General features: G+C 33.3%; 1 protein-coding gene across 1 annotated transcript; it reads right to left on the reverse strand.

Moving 5' to 3' along the window:
- Positions 1-494: 494 nt before the first annotated feature.
- Positions 495-23,094, reverse strand: LOC129264990 (fibroblast growth factor receptor 3-like). Its single transcript, XM_064101356.1, has 19 exons — positions 23,050-23,094; positions 18,871-18,918; positions 16,564-16,597; positions 15,938-16,083; positions 15,394-15,508; positions 14,796-14,897; positions 14,046-14,140; positions 13,212-13,277; positions 11,979-12,057; positions 10,399-10,610; positions 9,809-9,865; positions 7,540-7,621; positions 6,787-7,060; positions 5,899-6,110; positions 4,761-4,945; positions 3,827-3,931; positions 3,261-3,475; positions 2,387-2,524; positions 495-1,927 (listed from the first exon to the last, which is right to left on the reverse strand). Exons 1-19 carry the CDS (start codon positions 23,092-23,094, stop codon positions 976-978), a joined length of 3,162 nt encoding a protein of 1,053 aa, XP_063957426.1. The 3' UTR covers positions 495-975.
- Positions 23,095-23,298: the final 204 nt, after the last annotated feature.

Raw genomic sequence — 23,298 nt, forward strand, 5'->3', positions numbered from 1 at the left:
TACAAGGAAAAGGTAATGGACGGACAGACAGACGGAGGACACCGAGCGTGATACCATAATATAAAAATCTAATGTCTACTGATTCTAAGGTCAATATCAATTATCATAAATAGATAAGATAAACAAATATGCCAATTCAATAGGACAAAGTTGATGCCCTTTATATTTCATCTTCTTATTGAGGCTGGCAGTTGTAAGAGCTCCATGAATCCTTTTCACTGATTGTTTATAGAATGAATTTGCCATATATCTTTATACATTTCTAAAATACTTTTCTTTATGAATACTGATGAGGCAGTACTTGCAGATGTTTGCTTTCTAGCTGCACAGTGGCATATCTAGGAGGGGGGGATACATGAGGCAAGTGTTCTAATCACGCCATTTCCAACATCTAGCATCAAAAGGCTAGCAATGAATCATGCCCCTTCCAACTAATACTTGGTACCGATTGATTGCTTTTGTTGTCCATAAGATTTGAAAATTCTTATCTTTTTGGTAATGTTGCTTTTAATCACCTCCTCCAGGAGTGGTGGCTGGGGAACATACCACTTTGTCTCCTAGATACGCTACAGTAACTCCTACTTTCCTTTATACGATTAGATAATCTTTGAGTTGATTGCTTACGTAATGAATGAAATCATTACATTACACATTACACTTATCATGGAATACAAGTTAATATTGCACTTTCAAGTGAAAAAAATATATCCTATACTTTTCACTCCAACTATCAGCTGCCGTATGAATATTGTGTTTGTTTCTACATCAGATTATTCAAATATATAATTTCATTTATCAATAAACACATTCATGTACATGATATCTTGATATGTACCAAATGAGTCAAGACATGTAACAGTGTTAGATTTAGCACATATATTAATACTCAAGTTGTGCTCTTACACCATGAACTAATGTATGACTGCACTGAGAGATATGATGGAAATTGAATGTAAGATAGTTGTTTGTTTCAAATTATTCTGATAAATCTTCATCTGAGCACAAAACTGTCTCTCTACAACCTTCAAGAAGTAATCTCCCGGTTGTCATGTCACATGATACCCCAGAATCCAAACTAGTTGGGCTAATGAGTACTTTGCCCTCAGCGAATCGTTTGAGAGCTATCAGAGATGGATACTTGTCAGCATCAAGGGAAAGGTCTGATGTATCAAAGGTGTCGCTGCGGTTGAATTCTTTAATCATATCATGGCGCTCTTCATCAGATATGCACAGGCAGGAGTCATTGCTACTTTCCACACTTTCACTGCTCTTGTCTTTGTTTGATTCATTGTTGAATAGTCGAAAGCCACCAGGATGAGGGCATTCTAAATTAAGCTCTGCCAAAATTGGATTCTCTCTATTATTGTGCATGTTTTCTAATGATCCAGTGATTCCTGAGTAGGGATTTGTATCATGTTGTGTTTCCTGTATTTGAATGGCACTATGGGTAATCTGATCATCAGTCTTGGGGTGTCCTGCATAATAAGCTCTATTGTCCACACTGCGTCCGAATGGAAAGAAGTCCTGTGGGATCCAGGATGGTGGAATTTGTTTCTGGTGATTCAGACTGGTCAGACTCAAACTCACAGGCATCATACGTTTGCATGGACTAACCAAACTAAGATTCTGGGTGCTTCGGCTCTGTAGTGCCACTCCTGTTGGGATCTTCAGCATGGGCGTGGCTAAGAGGCTATCTTGTACCGTATCCTCATTGGCTGCTTCCAACATTGGGCTCTCTTCTACGTTTAAATCCTCGCTATCATCATCAGAGCTTGAATCTTCATAGCAGTAGCATTGCTGTTTCTCAGCATCAAACTCCATATAACAGACATTTTCTTCCATCATTTCTTCAAGTTTATTGCGAAGCTCTGTGAAACCTGGCCTGAGTTCAGGGTCATCGCACCAAGTCGCCTCCATTAGACTGAATCTAGTGTGGTATGAAGTATATGTATAGAGCAGAACATGAGATTATTAAAGCAAAACTTTCTGAACACAATTTTCAAAAATTTCAATCCAAGCCCTTCATATGCATCTATAAAACAAGCAAGACAAGATCTAGGCAGTAACAAAAATCTTTGCAAATGATTGCACAATTAATTGTTTACGGATTCGATTGTTCACTTTATGTATTTAATTGTGCACACTACTCACATGATCAATTATATTGTTTCTGTATTACAGGGCCCTTCCATTCAAAATTCTGCTTTAAAATATTTACACATTACATTCAAAATGGCACAATTCTGCAAGGAAAAAACTTCCATGGGAGTTCACATCGACTTTTTAAGAAATATGTAGTTACATCATAAAATAATGAGATTTATGATAAAAATTGTAAATTTTCTGCAACCTCTCGTAATACCAAGACTGAAATAGAATGTCTTACATTTGTGGAGAGCAGTTTTCAGGTTTCTCCATGCGGTAGCCTCCTTTCAGAAGTTTTGGCATGTCTTTATTTGAGATGCCTGGATATGGTGCAGCACCAAGTGTCACAATCTCAAACAACACAACTCCATAGGACCATCTGGATTGGAAGAAAATGAATTTATATAACTCTTATCTCATATTTATGAATATTGTTTCTTTATTATCAAACAAAACAATTATATAAGTAAAGGCCATTTGCTCTATTAGGAACCCTTATAAATGTCTTGAGCCACTTTTGGCCATGTCTTAATGACGAACCCACTCAGTTTTGTTTCCCTTCTACTCCTCCCATTTCAGCAGAGAAAATGTGGGAGTAAGAAGGGCATATATGCTTAACAGAATTCCTGGTGAAAGACTTAAACATAAGTGGCTACGATTTTAAGGCAGACACATTATAATCATGACATGAAAACAAATTACTTCAAGGATGTTTTGATATGCTCATTTTTAAATCAAGGGTTAGGTTGTGATGGAATAATTTTGGATGAACTTAAAGTACCAACAATTTTTCATTAAGCACAAACTGTGTGTGTAATTTGAGAATTTGATATATCTGCAATCATACTATATACAATGAAAACTTAGATGCTTTTCATTTTCTCTATCTAATTCATCACATTACTTCTCTAATACTTCAAATGACTTACACATATCCCTTTGTAGTAAAGATCTGATCAAAGATAGCTTCAAGTGCCTTAAAATAACTTACACATCTCCCTTTGTAGTAAAGATCTGATCATAGATAGCTTCAAGTGCCTTAAAATAACTTACACATCTCCCTTTGTAGTAAAGATCTGATCATAGATAGCTTCAAGTCCCTTAAAATAACTTACACATCTCCCTTTGTAGTAAAGATCTGATCATAGATAGCCTCTAGTGACATCCACTTTACAGGAAGCTTCCCTCCTCGACGATTGACGTAGACCTTGTCATCGTAAACATACCGTGTTAGACCAAAATCACCAATCTTGACGTTTTTATCATCTGCTACCATCACATTTCTAGCAGCCAGATCACGATGAACGAAACCTTTCTGAGATATATATTCCTAGAGGAAAACAAATTCAAAATCAGAAATTGTTTTGCACAAAAATAATTTAAAGAGAAAGACATAAAATGATACTTTCAAAAGAAAACCTAACCTTCCAAATGATCTCCAGACTACGGAATCAAGGAAATTTATCATATCTTTTCATCTAAGTAATCTATTCACTCACAAAAGCATGCTATTTGAAAGATCATCTACGCTTCTTTCCTAAGTGTATGGAATTTGAGTTTTTATAACTTTCTGTAAGTATGCTGTCATCATGTATATAGATATGGAAAATGGATAGAAATAACAGAGGTTTTAAGATGTTCTTAAATTGCTGGATCTATTGAAATTTGAATTAAATCTTACCATTCCCATAGCAATCTGTCTGGCAAATGAAAGCAAATCCAGAGGCCTGAGTGTGTCTTTACAAGGAGTACGAGGAGCTCTACCCGTCTTAAATTGGTCAAACATCTGGAATCAAAATGAAGGGTACAAAATGAAAAACATTTACACTGAAGTAATTCAATTAACAATGATTAGTGTCTTTTAAGTGTTTGGAGGTTTTGAAATCAGAGCGGAATACTTCCATTGTGCAAGTTAAACATTTGTATTAAATATATAAGGTTAGTTGGGTTGATTCTATAAAAAGACAGGATGGGAAATATAATTCACATTCCTTGGAATATTCTTACATTTCTTAGATTATTGAGGACAATCATTTCCTTTAAAAAGTAGATTCATGAAATACAACACATCAATAAAATTTATTATTACTTTTTTTCTCAATTATTCTTTATTAGTAGAAATTATGAAAAGATACTTGAAAAAAAGAGACTTATATTAAACTTCCAAGACTCATTTATCAAACTTCCTTAATATCTTTTTAAAAAAATCACAAAATTTCCTTATCTTGGGTTATTTATTAAGAATGGTGTCTTTACCCATATTGTGGATACGTTCACTTGTGAAATGTGTATCATGGGTTTCAAATTTTGCCATTATTACTTTTAAATTGAGTTTGAATGCTTCAGCAGCACATCTGTATCTAGACTGAATCTCAAAACTTGTATTCCACTCTCAACGCTGCCAGCCCTGCATGTTGAAAGATCTCAACTAATGAAATGAACATGGAATAGAGGCGAGGAGTAGCCCTTTTAACCCACTGACTACTGTCTTTTGTAATTCTCTCATTTCTTGGAGAGAAACTACATAGTTCCAGAATGAACTGGGTTAATTGTAATTTCACAGAATCACATTCAATGCTTTACATGGTCAGAGAATGAGGAACACTTCATCTCACCTGTGGACGTCTATTCCTGAGGAAATGTAATAGGTCTCCATAATAGCAGTGCTCCACCAGGAGACATATAGGATCCTGGATAGTACAACATCCCAAGAGACTCACTACATTAGGGTGGTAGCCTAGCTCCTTCATTAGCTCTATCTCGCGTAAGAACTCCTGCTTTTGGGTGTCTTCTGCAAACTCTGTAAGATACAAGATTTTTAGATTCTTATGGAACTCTCCAAGAAGTAAAGACACTAAACTGTACTTTTGTTGAACAATGTGAACCAAACAACAAATCTTTTATTCAATCAAAAGAGGAGTAGAGGGTCTTTATGTTACAAGGCAACATGTCAAAGTTGATCATTGTTATCATTCAAACTTCAAATCAGATTCATCCTCCATATTAGATACACATAGACATATCTGTACATGAAATTATCAAATTCTCTGGTTTGGACTTCAGAAATAAAGGAATGAAGGAATTTCAGTATACTTGTCTCCATATTAGTTATACTTCTTTTACACCTGTTTGTTCATTTTCAACTTGATTTTTGCAATCAATAAAGCTTACTGGTACTTTAAAGGAATTCTGGTGTAATTGCATGTTTCATTTATTTTCACATGACTTTTGAGGACACTCCATACATTGTAAAATTTGTAAATTAGGTTTTAACAAGTTTACAGTTGTGCTCAAAAGTTAGTGAACCCCACCACAAAATGCACTCCTTCATGTCAAGTGTTGAATGTAGACAACAATATTACAATGTTTGGTAAGCCCAGAAAACAAACATTATTGAGAGTAATCTTTTTATCGCCTGACTTCGCAATTGAATATCTTTAACATAGTAGAACTTGAACATTTTATATTTGTTCATTTTCTGGTGGGGTTCACTAACTTCTGAGCACCACTGTATATCCAGTTTAGATGCGAACCCCCCACCGCTTATCTCTAAGTATGTATATACAGGGTGTTTCTAAAAAAAGGTAACCAAAGTTCAAAGGTCAGCTATATCAAGAATACATATCAAATTCTTGTGATTTCTATTCTGCATAACTGAGTAACTTTCCTGCATCACAATTGTCACGAGATACAGAGTTATATGGTCCGTTTTTTTTAGAAACACCCTGTATATACTCCCCTATGGAGGCTCACTATGTAACATCTTGACAGCAACCACAGTATGTTCGCCGTGGGTTGCTTCCCTTGGTACGATAGCAGATAGGGATGATTGGTGACTCCAGATACGCCCGACCACCAGGCCCTTCAACACCTGACCAAAGGCACCCTCACCCAGAACATCTCCTACTTTGATACGTGCAGGGCTGATCTCCCAGCGGTCCATCACATCAGGTTTGACTTGAGACCTGGAGGATGGCAAACAGAGGAAGATTTGTTATCTAGTGTCAAAGTTCAAGAAAACTCTAGCATCTCCTGTATCATCTGCTGAGAGTTGGAAAGGTGGTTACTTTTAAGATACTTAGAATTGGAAGTATTTTATATCATAAATAAAAATGAAATCAGTCAAATTGCTTCTTAAACTTTAAAGTAGTTGGCTGCTGTAAACATGGTTGTGTGATTTATTTTGGTAACTGTAAAAACAATATATAGCATTAAATGCATGAACCTTATAACTACCATTGCTAACATTGGTAAATAAAATTGCATATACATACAATTTTTACTTTCAATTGAAAAAAAAATGTCTTCCATCAAAATGAGACGGTTTAAAGTTCATATGCATTATTTGTGTTTGCTTCAAGCATTGAATTATAACACTACTCTATTCACGAGATCGAAATATTTTTGTTAAAAGCCGTTGTCAATCTTAAAGATACACCTATTTTTATCATGTAAATAAAATTACTACAGACCTCTACAATTACTTCTTAGGAGTCACAAAAACTTAGTTTATGTATCCTTGTAGAGTTTGGAAATTTAAAGCTATGCTCTAATATGTATATAATTAATTGTATGTTGAAAGAGAGAATTGAGTTAAAATTGATCCTGTTCTTGCAGATTAAAGAAAATTGATTAACTTACGTGCTAAGTAAAGCCGGGTATGAAGGTGAGGAGTATATATTAGGTATACTCTCTTCATCTCGTGATAGATTAGCCTTGGATATACTCCTCTGTCTCCGGTATGCACAGGTCCCACAGCAGATCAGGAAAACCACAATAAGGACCAGGGCTAGCGGTCCAACGATGTACAGGCTTAGTTTATGAAAGGGAAGTCTTGTTGGGGGATATGGTATGGTCACAACGTAAGACCCCTCTGTGTTATGCACTCTTGTAGAAGACATTGTCGGCAAAACACCTGGATAAATACATTAAGTTTGCAGTATAATGACTTCAATCCTCATCAAATTGAAAAAAAAATCTACTTGTCTATAATAAAATTCTAGGAACAATTATTTTTGTTTACAGTTATATCATAAGATGAATTCCTCAACTGCACCAAGAACTGAATGCAACAGTTAAATCTGGGGTAATTTAAACAAAGCACCTTAGAATAGATTATATCTAGATAGATGGAGTTTACGTAAATGCTTATCACCATACATACATGTGCATATCTTATCATGACTGTTTTTCCTTCTTCCTCATTGCAGTTATTATAAAACGGAGAGAAAATTTGTTTACTTCAATATATTTATAATAACCAAACTGACAACACATACATTTTCTTACATTTATAATTTCGCACTTTGAGCAAAAGAGAAAAATTGTTATCCCAATTTCAATAAACATATTTAGCAAGTTTCAGGTAAATTGTGTGATTAATGGGATCCTTACCTGTAGTGAATCGAATGTTAGGATGACTACCGATAGATCGAGCATCATGTTCATCCTCGTAGGTATAATAATAACCAATTATCTGAAAGACAAAAACAGATAACAAATGGCACAATATTTTACAAATAAAAATCATCACAAGTGAGCATTGATAGAGAAGTTAATGGCAGAATATCATATACAATCTAAATACGCTCTTATTAAAGAACGTTTTCCAGTTATGTTTTTGCGTATCCTTATCAGTACGTTTTATGCAATGGGAGTTGACGTCACAATGACAAAACAGCTGACTGATCAGCTGATATTTTTGTGGTCTGTATAAATAACTGCCACTTTGAATTGTTAGAATATGAAGCTGATAAGTGGAAATGATTGTATGGGCCACCATCTTCAATGTCATCATGTATAAAATACTTCTCTTTGTTATTCTAGAAAGTATAAGGAATGCGACATGGATTTTAAATACATGGGTGGGTAATTTCCATTCATCTTTATCTAGATTTCAGGACTTCTGGGATGTTTTTGTGGATTGTTGAGCATGTTTTTCGACAATTAATGTGTGGAGTGTTAAAAAATGAGTAAATGGACCTCCATTATATCAATATTTTTAGCTCTTAATACATTCCTCTACAACATAATCTGATAACAAGTGGAACGCCTCTGGCAGTCTCGCCTGCATTACGTGATTCGATATAGCAGCAGTGCTGACTTTGAAAACGGCTTTTGGATAATTGTTCACAAAAGAAAACATTCATGATAATATATACTATGTCCATTGAACCAAAATGACCTTTGACCATGATCATGTGATCTAAGATGTGTGCAAAACAATCATTTATACTCGATTACCCTTATGTCTATGTTTCATGAACTAGATCCATAACTTATAAAGTTATGATGCCAATTCAACAAATACCCCAAAAATGACCAAAGTTCATTGACCCTAAATGACCTTTGACCTTGGTCATGTGACCTGAAACTCACTCAGGATGTTCAGTGATACTTGATTACTCTTATGTCCAAGTTTTATGAACTAGATCCATGAACTTTTAAAGTTATGATGGTAATGCAACAAATACCTTTAACATGCCCAAAGTACATTGACCGTAGATTACCTTTGACCTTGGTCATGTGACTTGAAACTTGGGCAGGATGTTCAGTAATACTTCATTATCTTTATGTGTAAGTTTCATGATCTAGGTCTATATACTTTCTAAAATTATGATGACATTTTAAGAACTTAACCTGAGGTTAAGATTTGATGTTGATGCCGCCGTCGAAAAAGCAGCGCCTATAGTCTCACTCTGCTATGCAGGCGAGACAAAAATGACATGGATTTTCAATAGTTTTCACCATTCTTTGTATTTTTCAAAGTTTTGAATGAGATTTCTAAATCCAGGGGTATGTTTTAAAAATTGTTAGCATTACTTTTTGGACAAGAGAACTCTGCTAATTTACAAAGAATACATGGACACGAGTGAAAATGCTTTTCTCATCTTGGGTATACATTACATTTCTAAAATAAGGTAGAAAACCCGAAGAAATCTGCGTGGGTTTTTACGGTAAAAAAAGGGATTTTAAACTCAATGTTGTGATCCTTTGAGGTTTAACGGGGGCAAATCTCTTGATTCTGCCATTCTGCCAGGCCCTCAAGAATCCATAGATAAAAATTAGCACATAAACATATATTCTTTTGCATGTTTGGCTTATAAAGGTTCTGTGCAAAGTCTGGGGAAAATGACATATCATTTTACCCGGGGAACATCCGTAAGTGTTATCAAAGGAGTGTTATTAAAAGTTTCAGATCAAATATGCATTCCTATTTACTGGGTGAAAGTCAGAAATTGTATATAAAACATATTATCAAATTGATTCTTATTTGATGGGTTGAAAGAGTTTGCATAAAATTCAATATAAAATCTAAAAAAATTGTTCAATAACAATCATTAGAAAAAGCATTAGCAATCTTTGCCATTTCAAATTGCATGGATATTTTTTTCTCAATGCTAATATGTGCTGAAAGGATAACAAATAATAAAACCCTTAAAATGACAAAACCCAAATGGCAAAAACAATCGTATTCCAAGTGAATTAGCAAAATTATTATGGCTAAACTTATTAATGGACAATACAAATGATACTAATAAGAATAATAAAAGCAGATCAAAATGAGCTTACACTGTCCCAAAGAATAAGTGAATAGTGGATTATGCAACATTCATACAATGATGATCCAATCAATTCAAATATCACATCAATGGGTCCTTACCTCAAGGCCATACTCTGTTTCTGGTTTGAGGTCTGTCATTCTAAACACTGTTGCATTCTGCATGTGATAGATATGAAGAAAAAAAAAACCTTGTTGCTCTATAAATTTGATAATATTCATCGTACAGTACCACATTCGTTACTGTTATCCAATTCACAGCAAAATTTAGAAAAAATTATATTCTATAATCCCTTTCAGTTAACATTAAAAAGAAATAATTTGATATTGAAGGGTAAAGGACACAAAAATAGAATGAGAATTAATAATTGCACATCACAATGTACAAGATACAAGGAGCTACACAGATGTTGAAACTTAGATTTATTCACAAATATGTACATAAATGAGGTCTAGAGTTGCACATTGATATCATTTTCATAATAGCAGTTGACATAATTCCCCAAAACATACCCTTAACCTGCTTACAGTGAGAAATGTGAACTCAAAGAAACAATCCAATATATACTAGTAATGAATGTGAATATTAATCAATAAACTTTGGCAAACTAGATATCAGCCACTCAATTTACCCAACTTAAATAAAATGAAACAATAAAAATAGAAAATGAAGTGAATGAACTTGAACCTACGGCTAGTATTTTCACAGTTTTCTTGGTGTTTTGAAGGTAGAATAAGAAAGACCCCAACTTTTCAATTTCTCCATAGTAAAGATAATAGTATTTTAGACCATGATGAAAGTCTGGAAGGGATGACCATTTGATATCAGCATGAAAAAACCCATCAGAAGACAAGCTGGCTACTTCTGTAACATTGATGGCTGACAATCGCTTCTTCACTACACCTGTTGTAAAAAAAACAAAAAAACTATTTGTTTAAAGTAATGACCACAACTGGTTGTTAGGTATCAGAGTTTGAATATCATTTTGACAAGGTCTCATGACTGAGGTCAGTCGCAGACCGTGACCCGGAGGAGACAAACCATTGTTCACAAACAATACAGTGCCCCTCCAATCATTGTCTCATCCGGGTCACGGTCCGCCACTGACTGAGTTTATTCATTTTCCACACAGGCAAGGTCTGAGACGAGACAAGCACTGACAAGGCCTTTTTTATTCTGGCAGAGACATGAAGGAATCTATTATTCATGAGCATACCCAGGCACCAATCCGCACTGTAGATACTGATGACGTCATGCAACTGGTGTATGTTTGATTCTGTGTTGCAGGGTTCATTAATGCAGTTCAATGATGCAGTTGTTGATTGACTTCCACCTCTCAGTTAGCAGATTCAAGCAAGGATCAATGGTCAACATAAGAAATGCATGCCAGTTTCCTAAAGGCTCCGTAGATGGTGCGTTCACCTGGGTTTGACAGATTAGTTTTTTATAATAGTCGCTCTGTTTCTGACAAAAATGTCACATCAGACATGGGACCTTGTCTAAAGGGTAGAGTTTGAATTGTTTCTTGCACTTCGCTCTATAAAGAAGTCTTGGTTGTGATGACAGTTATACCTCCGGTCCAAGTCTACTTGTTCGTTCTGTAACCTTTTTGTGGCAGCGGTGGGATAAATCCATTGGGGTTGGACTGTGCAAACAAAACTTATACATTTACATGGCAATTAAACTAATGAAGATGTTTTTTATATAACTTTTAACATTCTTCAATCTACTTATACCTATACACAGAATTGATAGGAATATAAATATATAATATACATATATTTCTAAGGGGTGACCCGTTAACCCAAAACCCACAAATAAGTTGCTAGTGAAGATTTTCTGTAAAGAGCCAAAATAGAAATTTGGTCTTCAAAAAGTAAACATCAGATAACTAGCATATTTGAAGCAGTAATTCTTCTTCACACTATCAAACTTGAAGTTGTCAAATTAAATAAGTTTCTTTGACACCATTTTTCCAGAGTGCTTGGATATTTCACCAAGATTGCATGTTATGCACATGAACCCTGAATTTCAAACCTCATTCTTTGACGCGCTCTGTCATTTTTTCTATATTTAATCAAGTACTTGAATGTGACATTGTTGATCAAGTTTAAGTTACGTATCATGGTAAAATTGAGGATATGCTTTTTAAGCTAAATACAAATATCAAAATTCACTTAAGGCTACTTATTAATGGATGTGGGGTCGCAGGCTGCATATATCCTCTCTTTGTTTGAACAAACACATCATTAATATGCTTTGTTTACTTACGGAGCTCTTTTCTTTTGAGGACATTCTTTAAAAAATGGGTGGTTTTTATTGTTTCTAGACAGCCATGAGTTCCATAGAGCTAGGAAAAATAGAAAATGATTTTATCATAGTAAAAATAATTACTTACAAATGATATCAAATATGCTAATAGAAAATGATTTTATCATAGTAAAAATAATAACTTACAAATGATATCAAATATGCTAATAGAGAAAAATTGGAGTTAACAACAATTTCTTATTACTCCACAGTACATAGCAAAATAAGGATTAAATGATATCAACAAATCTTTAACAAAAACATTGAGAGATAGAGAGAGTAAGAAAGAGAGACAGAAAGGAAAAGAAATGGAACAGATTGGGGAATTAATGTTTCAAAGAAAAATTATACTCAACAATTTGGATAGGCTATGCCAGGGAGTCACATATAGTATCGAAGAATAAAATACTCAGAGAACAAAACAAGTATCAATTTAAATTGAAAGAAAACTAGCCTTCATTTGGATTGAGCCAAATTCTTCTTTAAGGTGCTTAAGATGAGAAATGGTGTATGCTTTGTTTCTTCAATAATTCAATTGCTTTCTATCTAATGGCATTACTACTTACTTAGTACAGACATTAATAACACTGTGGACACACCAAAATGGGCTTTTGACTCTTTGGCCTACACGCCAGGGGCTGTTAATGCCTCTCAAAGTGTCATAAAACTACAATTTATTACTTGGATTCAGGACATACAGAGCAAATGTGGTCAAGTAGTGATTCTTTAAAGTGAAATACATTTGTAGAAAAGTTAACGAGATAAAGGACTTGAGAGTTTGTGGAAAAGGGATGCTTTATCTTTCTAATTATATGTATATGCATTTTGTTGAATATGCCAGGCAAAAAGAATCTTTTCTTTTTACTCTTAAAGATGATTTAAGTACTTGAATCCACCTCTATTTAAAAAAGAAATGTTGAAATTGCTATATTTCAGAAAATATATTGTTATATGAGTATTCTTGTATATGCATATCTTAATTGAATCAAATGATCAGTAATGGTAACACATTTAACTAAGAGATGAAACAATCAGTTATGATATGGAACCATACAATATCTTACAGAATATCACTGATTTTTTCTCGGGGTATAAAATTTGAAGGAGACAATATACCTTTTTAAGGGAACAGATATGACATGAAAAATGAACATTGAAATTTGAAATGAGGATGATTTTTTACTTTCTTATTACCTGAAATGTTAGATTATCCTCCGTACTGTTGATGGGAACAGTGAGAGATACACTGGTTACATTTACCTTCACAAAATAAAACCAAAAATATAGTAACAATTTTTAATACTTGTTTTCTTTGAAAAAAAAAATTCATTGATAAATACAAAGGAAAAGAAAATATCAAAGCCAGTCTATAAATGGACAGTTTGATATAGTTGAAAGGCAAAATACATATAAGTATTTCAGTAAAAGAAATCACAGAAAGTTCATATCTTTGACATATAAACTTGGGTAGCAGAAAAATACACAGACAGGAGTAGATATTGTTAGAGTAGTGGCATCATTATCTGCATGAAAACATAGGTTGAAGCATTAGAGTCCTTTTATTTTGTAAGAAAATGATATAAATTTCCAATTCCTTTTATGAGGAACTACAACAGCTGGATTCTTGGCTACTTACTCATGATAATTCAAGCTATTTTATCAGTTAGGTAAGAAATATATAAAGACTACTCCAACCTCCCAAAATATGAATATAACAAACATGACATGCATGTAAAATTCAACTGTAATGCAAGTAACCCTTGTCATCAATTACTCTGTCTTTATAAAGTGGGTGTCACAAGAAACTATTGTGATAAAATTATAGAGTAAAAAAAATAAAAATCTACCAATGAAGGTATTGTCTTGTAACATATATTCTATATTTATTTGGTTAAGTTCAAGTTGATCCATTAGTTGCAAATATGTAATTGATTGCAATAGATTAAAAACTGATTTCTGACGACCCCCCCCCCCCAACCAATGCTTTCATGAAACGTTATTTAAAAAAAATGGAAAATGAAAAATCACCTTAATCTCATAATCATGGTGATGGTGTGAAGAGCCTGATAACCCTTTGTTGAAACTAAATAATGCAGTATAAGATGTAATAGCATCCTCCCAACCTGAAACAAAGGGAAGAGTTCAGAAATACATGTATACAAGAAGGCTCACAAGTGTTTTAAAAATTATTAATTAAATTAAATATACCATTCTGCTTTCAAAGATAAATGATTTCATATATCATAAACAGAATTACCCATGGTAAACAAGGGTTTCTTGACTTTAAAGAGACTTTGCCAATATGCCCATTTTTGTTAAATTTCACTTTGCCACTGAAACAGTATTCCTATCTGAATTCATTATAATGGTGTCTCTGAGAGGAAAATAAGAAATTGATTTCAAATAATCATTTCCAGTGCATATTTTCAAACTAATTTACATTTACAAGTCATAAGCTTCTATGTTACTTACATCATCAATACCAAGTGTTTGATTGCCATCTCATAAAACTTTAATTAATCCTGTATTACTGAAATTAAAATATACACATTTGAGAAGTGTACCTTTGTATCTAACCTACATGACATGTGAAATGAGAATATCATTACTATCACATTTCTCTAATGTTGTAAGTTAAACATCAAAATGGGTGATAACCAGCACCAATAACCAATAAATAAATCATAACATGACAAAAAATATCAGAGAAATATTAAAGAAAGGAATTTTAATAATGTCAATGAAAACAATATTGCAAGAAAGGAAATAGAAGTTTACCTGGTGGATCTTGCCAAGAAAAAGTGATGGTTGCATTATCTTCATTATGATCAACATTGTGTACCAATGTAAACCTTTCCACAGATGGTAGTATTTGAGTCCCTGAGTGTACAAAACAAGCATCAACAGTTTAATTATACAAGCTAATCATGTAATAAAATGAGCCTATTTCGATCTCAGTATAATATTTTGTCATGTGATGATGATGATGCCCAAGCAGAGAGATAACTGAGGTTTTTTTTCTATGTGGGGGATATTTTCTTCTGCTTTCCTTCATTCTTACTTATACTTTGCACCAGTTTTAATGTAGGGGATATCTTTATTTCACATGTTTAAGGCAAATTGCCTTCATGTGTATTTCTCCACGTGATTAAAAATATCAAAGAAAATTAACATTATCACTCTTTCATATCACTGAACTCTAATCAATCTGAAGAAGCTTTTTGTGTATCACTTTGATCATACCTACACTACGAAAAGTGAGACATAAATATGGTCCTTCTGAAAATTGAAAAATAAAATAAATAGCATAGTCAACAAAATATAATGGACTTCATTATTTGGTATTCTAAAACTAAGGGACATTTCTTTTACTTACTTGAAGGAGTAAAACTATTACTATAACTGCTCACTCCATGCAGACTGACTTCCACCACACTATATGTATCCCCACATATATAATCTTGTGTTAGGGTGTACGATATCTCCTTGATCTATAATAAAACAAAGAGGAGAGAGGAGGAATATTAATGAAATATCAACTCCATAAAAAAAATTGTTTACCACAGATGGCGGACACTATTCAAAGAATTAAAAAATATGGAACCCCTCCCCCCAAAAATAATTAAAACCTAAAAAGCCTAAATAATAAGGAATAGTGATTATCTCCTCTTTCTTCATCACATTTCTCTGTTTGAACTACATGAAATACTCGTCCTAGATATAGTTGCGATAATTTTTCATATCAAACTTCTTCTGACAGAAAATTATTCATTATTCCTCTTGAATAAACGTGTTTCTTTACATGCTATAAATGAAAATAAACAAACAAATAACAACAGACAAACTGACAGATAATCTATGATAACTTCTTTGTAAAGAATAAATTATATACATCATAAAATTGATGAAAGTGGTAATACCATTAGTACGAGATGCCATACTGTGGAGTCATCAAATGGGCTCTTTTCAAGAATGTATACAGAACTGTTGTTTTCAGAATCTGTTGTCCACTGTAAGGTTATCTGACCTGGCATAGGTGCATCCGCAGAAAGCTCCGGTTTATGATCTGGATATATTTAAAAAAAAAAAAAACACCAAAACCTCAGAACATAAAAATTTGTGTTAAATGTTACATTAACATTACTGTTGTCAAGCAAGGTGTTTCATTCTGCCTTTAAAATTTTGAGAATGGTGTTACTATTGTCCCTCTTCTTCGACACATGACATCTTCCATCCTTTTACATTAATAAGATAAAATAATATAGGATGTTAATATCTAATAAGTTATTGTAAGTTATCATTTTAGTGAGTATTAACAAACTAGAATTTATTTACATGATGAGGCTGATGAAAATGGAAATTACAAATTATATTAAACATTTTTATCGACAATGAACTTAAATATGAGAGTACCGGTATACGTTTTTTTTAAACTTAGTTTTATTCTATTCATAAGCACAAAGGGTCTTGTTTGATAAGATTTAAATACACATGGCATCTACCTCCCGAAAGATTTTATTTATTTTACTGTGATGAATTAACTTACCAATGAAGTTGGCACACGGCGTCTCACAATCTAACTGAAAAACAGAAAGTAAAATGATAAAATCAGAGAATAGGTTTATTAAAAAAAGCAGGGTACATTGAGAGAAAGAGGGAGATATGGAGAGGAGAGAAAGAGGGAGATATGGAGAGGAGAGAAAGAGGGAGATATGGAGAGGAGAGAAAGAGGGAGATATGGAGAGAAGGAGAGAAAGAGAAAATGAGAGGAGAATGAAGCAAAACATGAACAGTATATTTCAGATTATGTCACAATATTTCTGACAACCCTGGGCCCCATTTATGAAAATTCAATTAATGACAATTTATTAATTAATGTATATAAGCTTCCACAATTATAGTATTATTTGACTGCACTGGATCAAATTTGTCATCAGGTTGTAGTATTTGTGACTCTAACATCTTCATGAAAGAGAGTTTCGCTATCTTTATGAGATATGAATATATTGGTAATCAATAAGAAAACTGTCAATATATCCTACTTCAGGACATATTACAATATTTTCAATATTTGTACCTGTATTCAATATCAGTGTTTGGTATCCTCTAGCCCCCTTAGGTACTGCTATCAATATCAGTCAAAACATCCATAATTAATCTAGTTCATACCATTTTTTTTCTCTCAGAAAGAATATGACAATGCTTTCACTTGGAAATATTAATGGTGATTAACATTGATGGAAGAAAAAAATTAAAGAATTATTTAGAAGTAAAGATAAAGAGACAGAGTCGGATATATAAACAGAGAAGCCAGAGGGAAAGAGAGGGAGAAGAAGAGAGAGAAGGGGGGTGAAGAGAAAAATTTGTGTACCTTTTATGAGATTCTATCAAATTTTTATGAATTCAAAATATATTTGTACATCAAAAGTACTTTGATTTCTTATTTTTCCAAGAAAACTCTTCATAAAAACAATCTTAATCAATATTATACGGCAAAGATATTAATTTCAGGATGCTAGCTTTTAATTCCACCACAAATGATTATTTTCTAACATCTAGTAGATAGGTAATTTAAATGTTTGCACTTAAGTGATAGCATTAACATGGATAATAATAACTCTCTCAATGCAGAACACATCTTTTCTCAATGAAACATACTATTCTCCCAAAATATCTTTGACAGTCTGAACAAAGTTTTCAAACTGATGTAACCTGTAATTCTTTATCAGGGGAATAAATGTTGATGTTATTTGGTTTTACAGCACTGTCATTCAAATACGAAAAAAAATTGTATTTCTATGCTACTTCTCTTTATTCCAATAAGTATCTATATTGAAACCAGTGTCAACAAGGGTTAACACCAAGGGCTTATATTTGTTACAGTTTTGGAGAATGACCATGAAAGGAGCAATAATAGAGCCTTCCCATTCTAAGCCACATAATAGTTCCATTGCCATCTAACTTGATTTACTAAATTGTGATTATGCATGAATAAATTTCCCCTAAAATACGATGTGTCATATGATCCCTGATAAAGAACCATGTGACTTTTATATTCAATAAAAAAAGCCATGGATAATATTTTTTTATATAGCATCTCAACTCTAGATTAAAATAAGATAATGGTAAAGAAAATAAATAGGACATGACAATGAATGATCATGGTATCCACTCTAGAATGTGTATGCTTCCTTACTTGGGACAGATGGGTCAAATGGTATACAAAACAAGAACCCCTATCGTCAAACACCCCCGGTCATATACACCTACACAAATATTATTATATCCTATACAGCAAACCAAGAATCATGGAAATACCACCATCCACAGAAAATGCAATACTCTGTGGAACATTTTTTTTTGCTTCTCTCCTCCACAGGTGGAAAGGGATGAATGAGATGATGACGAATCACTTCTACCTTGTCAGGGTTGAGTGATCGTCACAGTTTAGAAGCGTTTGACGGCGATTACCATTAAAGGCTAATCTAAAACACAATCTCCAGCCATGCTTGACGTCTGTTATTTCAATCGAATACATCCACCTATGACTGCATGAATAAAAGATCAACTGTAATTTGTTTGACGATCTGGATGACATGATGTCCTGAGGAAAACAATCATCTGCTTGCAATGATTACCCTACTCACTTAATCTCACACCAAGTTCCCACAAAAAAGAACCACAGAAATTCCTTCGATAACATTTACATTGTGGGTAAGTATAACAAATAGCAGAAAACCTTGGTCGAATTAATTTATAAACACAGAATTGGTTCAACCTGATGGTTAAAGATTTTGGCAAATGGAGCAAATAATTGCATGATAAATGTAATTGAATAAAACAGCCAACTTACACAACCAGAGAAATTGCTGCATTCCAATTGACAATCATCCCATGATCCCTGTACAAAATACAAAGAAAGGAAGAAAAAAATATATAAAGAAAGGATGTGAAAAACACAATAAAATTAATAAAATCTGTCAATGAATATGAAATCTCTCATTAAATAAGATAGAAAATGATTTTAACAATATTTATATCAAAATTCAAATACACCATATTCTTATCCTTTTTATATTCTCAATATTTTTAACAATTCCTAATCAATATTTCAAAATATCAAAGAGAAATGAAATCTTTTGTAGGTTTCACAAAAAGTGACTATGATAAGTAATCACATTTACAGATAAAACATCCTTCATTGTTTCTTTAAACAAATGGTAAAAAGAATGATTCATCCAAACTTTCACACCTATACTGGTTAAAGGTTAAAGAGAAATTCCAGTAGTTGCAGTACACACTGATTTCATGAGAAAGTCTGTAAAACCAGGCTTAATTGTCAGTATATCATCGAGGATCTAGATCTGGTACAGTTACATAAACTGAACTTTGTGAAATCTTGAAATCTACGCTGAAAAATGTTCAGACTGAACTTCCCCAACACAGATAAGCGCACGTGGGACAGTGTATAATTATTGCTTTGAGCGTCGGGCCCGACGCTCTACCCGAATCCTGTGCTTATTTGCTGATTTCTCAGCAATTACACAATTTCTTCCAGAATCCTTTGGCACATGCGTTTTATTTATACAAACAGACACTTTGGTGGTCATTTCATTGGATTCTGTACGAACTCATTTTGATATCGTTACCAAAACTAGCATTTACCTTTAAGTCCACCCCAGCAAACTGTTGATTTGAATAAATAGAGAAAAAACTAGAATAACGCTGAAAATTTCATCAAATTCGGTTGTAAAATAAGAAAGTTATGGCACTTTTAAAGTTTTGCTTATACCAACCAGGATGTGCATATAAATGTTTTGTGAAATTAAGCGAAACTTTAAAATGCCATAACTTTCTTATTTTACATCCGATTTTGATGAAATTTTCAATGCTGTGCTTGTTGGATTTTTCTCTTTTTATTCAAATCAATTTTTTGTTGGGGTGGACTTGTCCTTTAAGGATGTCATTAACAAGCACTGCCATTCATGACAAACGCTGTTTCTCACTATCAAACCATTTAATGCAAGAAAGATTACTGTAAAGGAGGGGGCGGGGTAGGGGACCAGAAGTCTGCACATTAAGATGATGTTTATCTAACAATCTCTGATAAAGTCATTCACTAACTTCGCTGTTTACTCAGTTTTCCTATTGAATTACTTCCTGCTCCCATTGCATATTTTACATGATGCCGCATCTAAATTTAGATTTTCTTCTTCTTTCCCAAAGCTTGCTCACTTCAAAGGACTGCTTGGTGAAGAGAGGGACCCCCAAAGGTTAATTATTAATACTATTCAATGTCGACTCTTGCATCTAATCAAACCTCGTGGGATGTGAGTTACCATGGCAAACAGTCCTAGTTTATTAAACATGTGGGGTGGAGAGTAAAAGCATCTTTATCGGTAGCTAAAAGAGACAGACAGCTCTTAGTAAGCAGTTAACATTCATCAATGGAAAGCATCAATTGGACCACAGGTGCCAATTTGATAACCAGTTGTTTGATCAGGGATTTTCTATTCAAAACCTTCAAATTAATTATGCTATCCCTAATAAGTCCATGGATGATTGCAACATGTTAATGACAGTAAATATGAGATTTGAACAAAAATGCTGTCTATTCAAATCTGAAAATATAAAACGAGGGTGACTTGATATGTTTTGCATCGTACACCTAATGATTTACTTTATCACAGAAAACTTATGGTTGCTATACAAGAACCAATCGTTCATATTTTTTTTAAAGACTGGCTCAGATTTATTTTTCCATGCAAGGTTGATATGAAAAAGATTTAAAGACATGATATTATTGGTCTTTAAAAAATTCAACCCCATACCAATAGGTCATATCATTTTGAAATAACAAAAGTAGAAAAAACAATGAAATATAAACAAGTTTAACAAGGACTAATCATTGGATGAATATTGTTTGAAAATACTGGCCAAGAATTTTCATGTTTACAATTCTTTCCATATAATATAGAAAAATATCTTTTTTTTTCAAACTACATGAATAACTGATATGTTTTTACGACTCCAAGTTTTAAAAAGGTGCGTTTTCTGTAGATTGTAATATGTTAACCTGAAACTCAAATTTCCTGCCACTGTGCTAGCAGGCGTCACTATAACATGTATCAGAATTACAAAGTGATTATTGCTCATGGACACAAAGAATACATAAAGAACATGACACAAAAAAAGAAAAAAAGTCAAAGGACTGGAAATAATGCCTTCAAGTGTTTAGGCCATCAACTTTCTTGTGAAACTTCTCTCTTTTCTTAAAGGTACATAATCGAATTTCAAATTTGATATCTTGATTAGATTAGATTTTCCTAACCTACCTTAAGTTGTTCTGTAACCCGGATCACTTAACATGATAATTTCAGAGTGTTTTGTCTCCTGTTTGAAAAGACCTGATTCAGGTGGGTGTTTTGTAAAGCTGCATGTATGTTACTCACAGCTTAAAATCACAACCGGGGACCTGCTCTTTTGTCAAATAATATCACCCAAATCTTTCCTGTTTTAACATAATAGGATTAAATTTATACCACCCTAATCAAAGTTGGATAAATAACTTATACCGTTTTAAAACAAGAATTTTAATAAACAAAGATGGGATTAGCAGGCGAATCAAAATGACTTAGACTGTGATTCAGCCCCCCCCCCCCAAAAAAAAAAAAAATTCTTGCTTAAAGTCATTTTTGAATAATGAAAAGCTTTATGAAACACCAACCATATGTCACGGATGAGGAAAACTTTTTAAGTCTTAGATATGTACATATTAATTTAACTTGCATACCATATACTGCACATGTGTACACATTTTTATAATTGGCTGAGTAAATATTTGAGAAAAAAATTATAGCCTAAGCTTCAACAATGAATTCAAATCCAAGATCAAATTTCTAATCTTGTCCACTATAACAGTTCAATGCACTTTATTCAGATTATTTGCCATCACAACACTCCCTAAAACATTTCCACCAATTAATTCCCGTTTAACTCTTGTGTACTGTATTCATTAAAATTCCAATGAATATTTTGATGTACCTATGCAATGAGTCAGGGTTCAAATCAAATTTTACATCTTTCATTCTATTTCCCATAATTTAAGTTGTGAATACTGCATTCATTCATATTTCAATGAATATTTTGTTTTGAGCGATTCAGTAATAGATCATCTAACATTCATTCAGAGTTTTTATTAATACTTATTTCTTCTGTGTTGAAAATTTCAGGGATTGGTTATAATCCGTTTTAAAGAACCATTGCAATAAAACACACATACAAGCATTTTATTTCGTCACACAAATGATCTCTTGGAAGGTGAGATAATGAATAACACAATAATCATAGGTATAAAATATTGTTGATGTCTCTTGTGAGATGCATGGTCTGCAGATAGCAAGACACGATGCCTGCTAGCTGGAAGAGGAGCCTGTCATCATTTTTTGTTTTCATATGATGGTTTGAATCCTATGCGGCTTAACTTGCTAATCATGATTCGTGTCAAAGCGAACAGTTATGATGGGATATTTTGTTTCACTCTATCTGTCTCTGTCTGGCATCTTACTAATTCCTCTTTCAGAGTCTTGAAATGTTTTTAGCGTACAACGCATGAATGTACGACACCTTTTTTTCATATCAGAATGTTTTTCCTAGGATGTTTCGAAATAAAGGTTATTTGTATGTAATGATGGCTAGACCATCATTCAAGTCCCAACTGAAAAGTTATTTGTTCCTCTCCTATTAACAACCTGTTGTGTTCAGGGGAAATAAAATTTCATTTCAATTATTGCTCATGTGTATATGTATTTTTGTGAAGCACCATGAGCACCGAAAGGTGAACCCTTGCACTTTATAAGTAGCCACTATTATTATTCTGAAATAGGTCCTAAGAGAAAGACAAAAGCAGAGAGAGACGATCAGCTAAACTTTTGTATTTCAACTGCACTGAATAAATAGAGTGTTCATGTCTCTTACACGGTAATATTATCCCCATATCAGACATTTTCTTTGACTAAATAGACTAATCTACTCTAGTATTGTTGGTATTGACTTGAAGCTTGTGAAGAATTTCCATCAGTGTTTTTCCTATTACTTTTAGAAATGGTACTGTATGTTATAGAATAGTTGATTGGATCTTCAGGCTGAATGACTGGATAACATGAGCAAACCTGTTAAATGGTACAGTAATACAGTATGTATTCTGACCCCAATATGCTATCCATAAAGACACATTATATCCCATAATGTTCTATTTAACATATATCCACAGGCATGATAG

The sequence above is a fragment of the Lytechinus pictus genome, chromosome 7 (genome assembly GCF_037042905.1).
Source record: "Lytechinus pictus isolate F3 Inbred chromosome 7, Lp3.0, whole genome shotgun sequence".
Taxonomy (NCBI): domain Eukaryota; kingdom Metazoa; phylum Echinodermata; class Echinoidea; order Temnopleuroida; family Toxopneustidae; genus Lytechinus; species Lytechinus pictus.

Excerpts from the sequence above, each read along its gene's own strand:
- LOC129264990 (XM_064101356.1), bottom strand. The coding sequence starts at position 23,094 with ATGGAAATTCTTCACAAGCTTCAAGTCAATACCAACAATACTAGA. Across the intron at positions 15,509-15,937 it reads TATGGCATCTCGTACTAATG|ATCAAGGAGATATCGTACAC; the intron begins GTATTACCACTT and ends GTTTTATTATAG. Across the intron at positions 4,946-5,898 it reads TGCTGTCAAGATGTTACATA|AGTTTGCAGAAGACACCCAA; the intron begins GTGAGCCTCCAT and ends TGTATCTTACAG.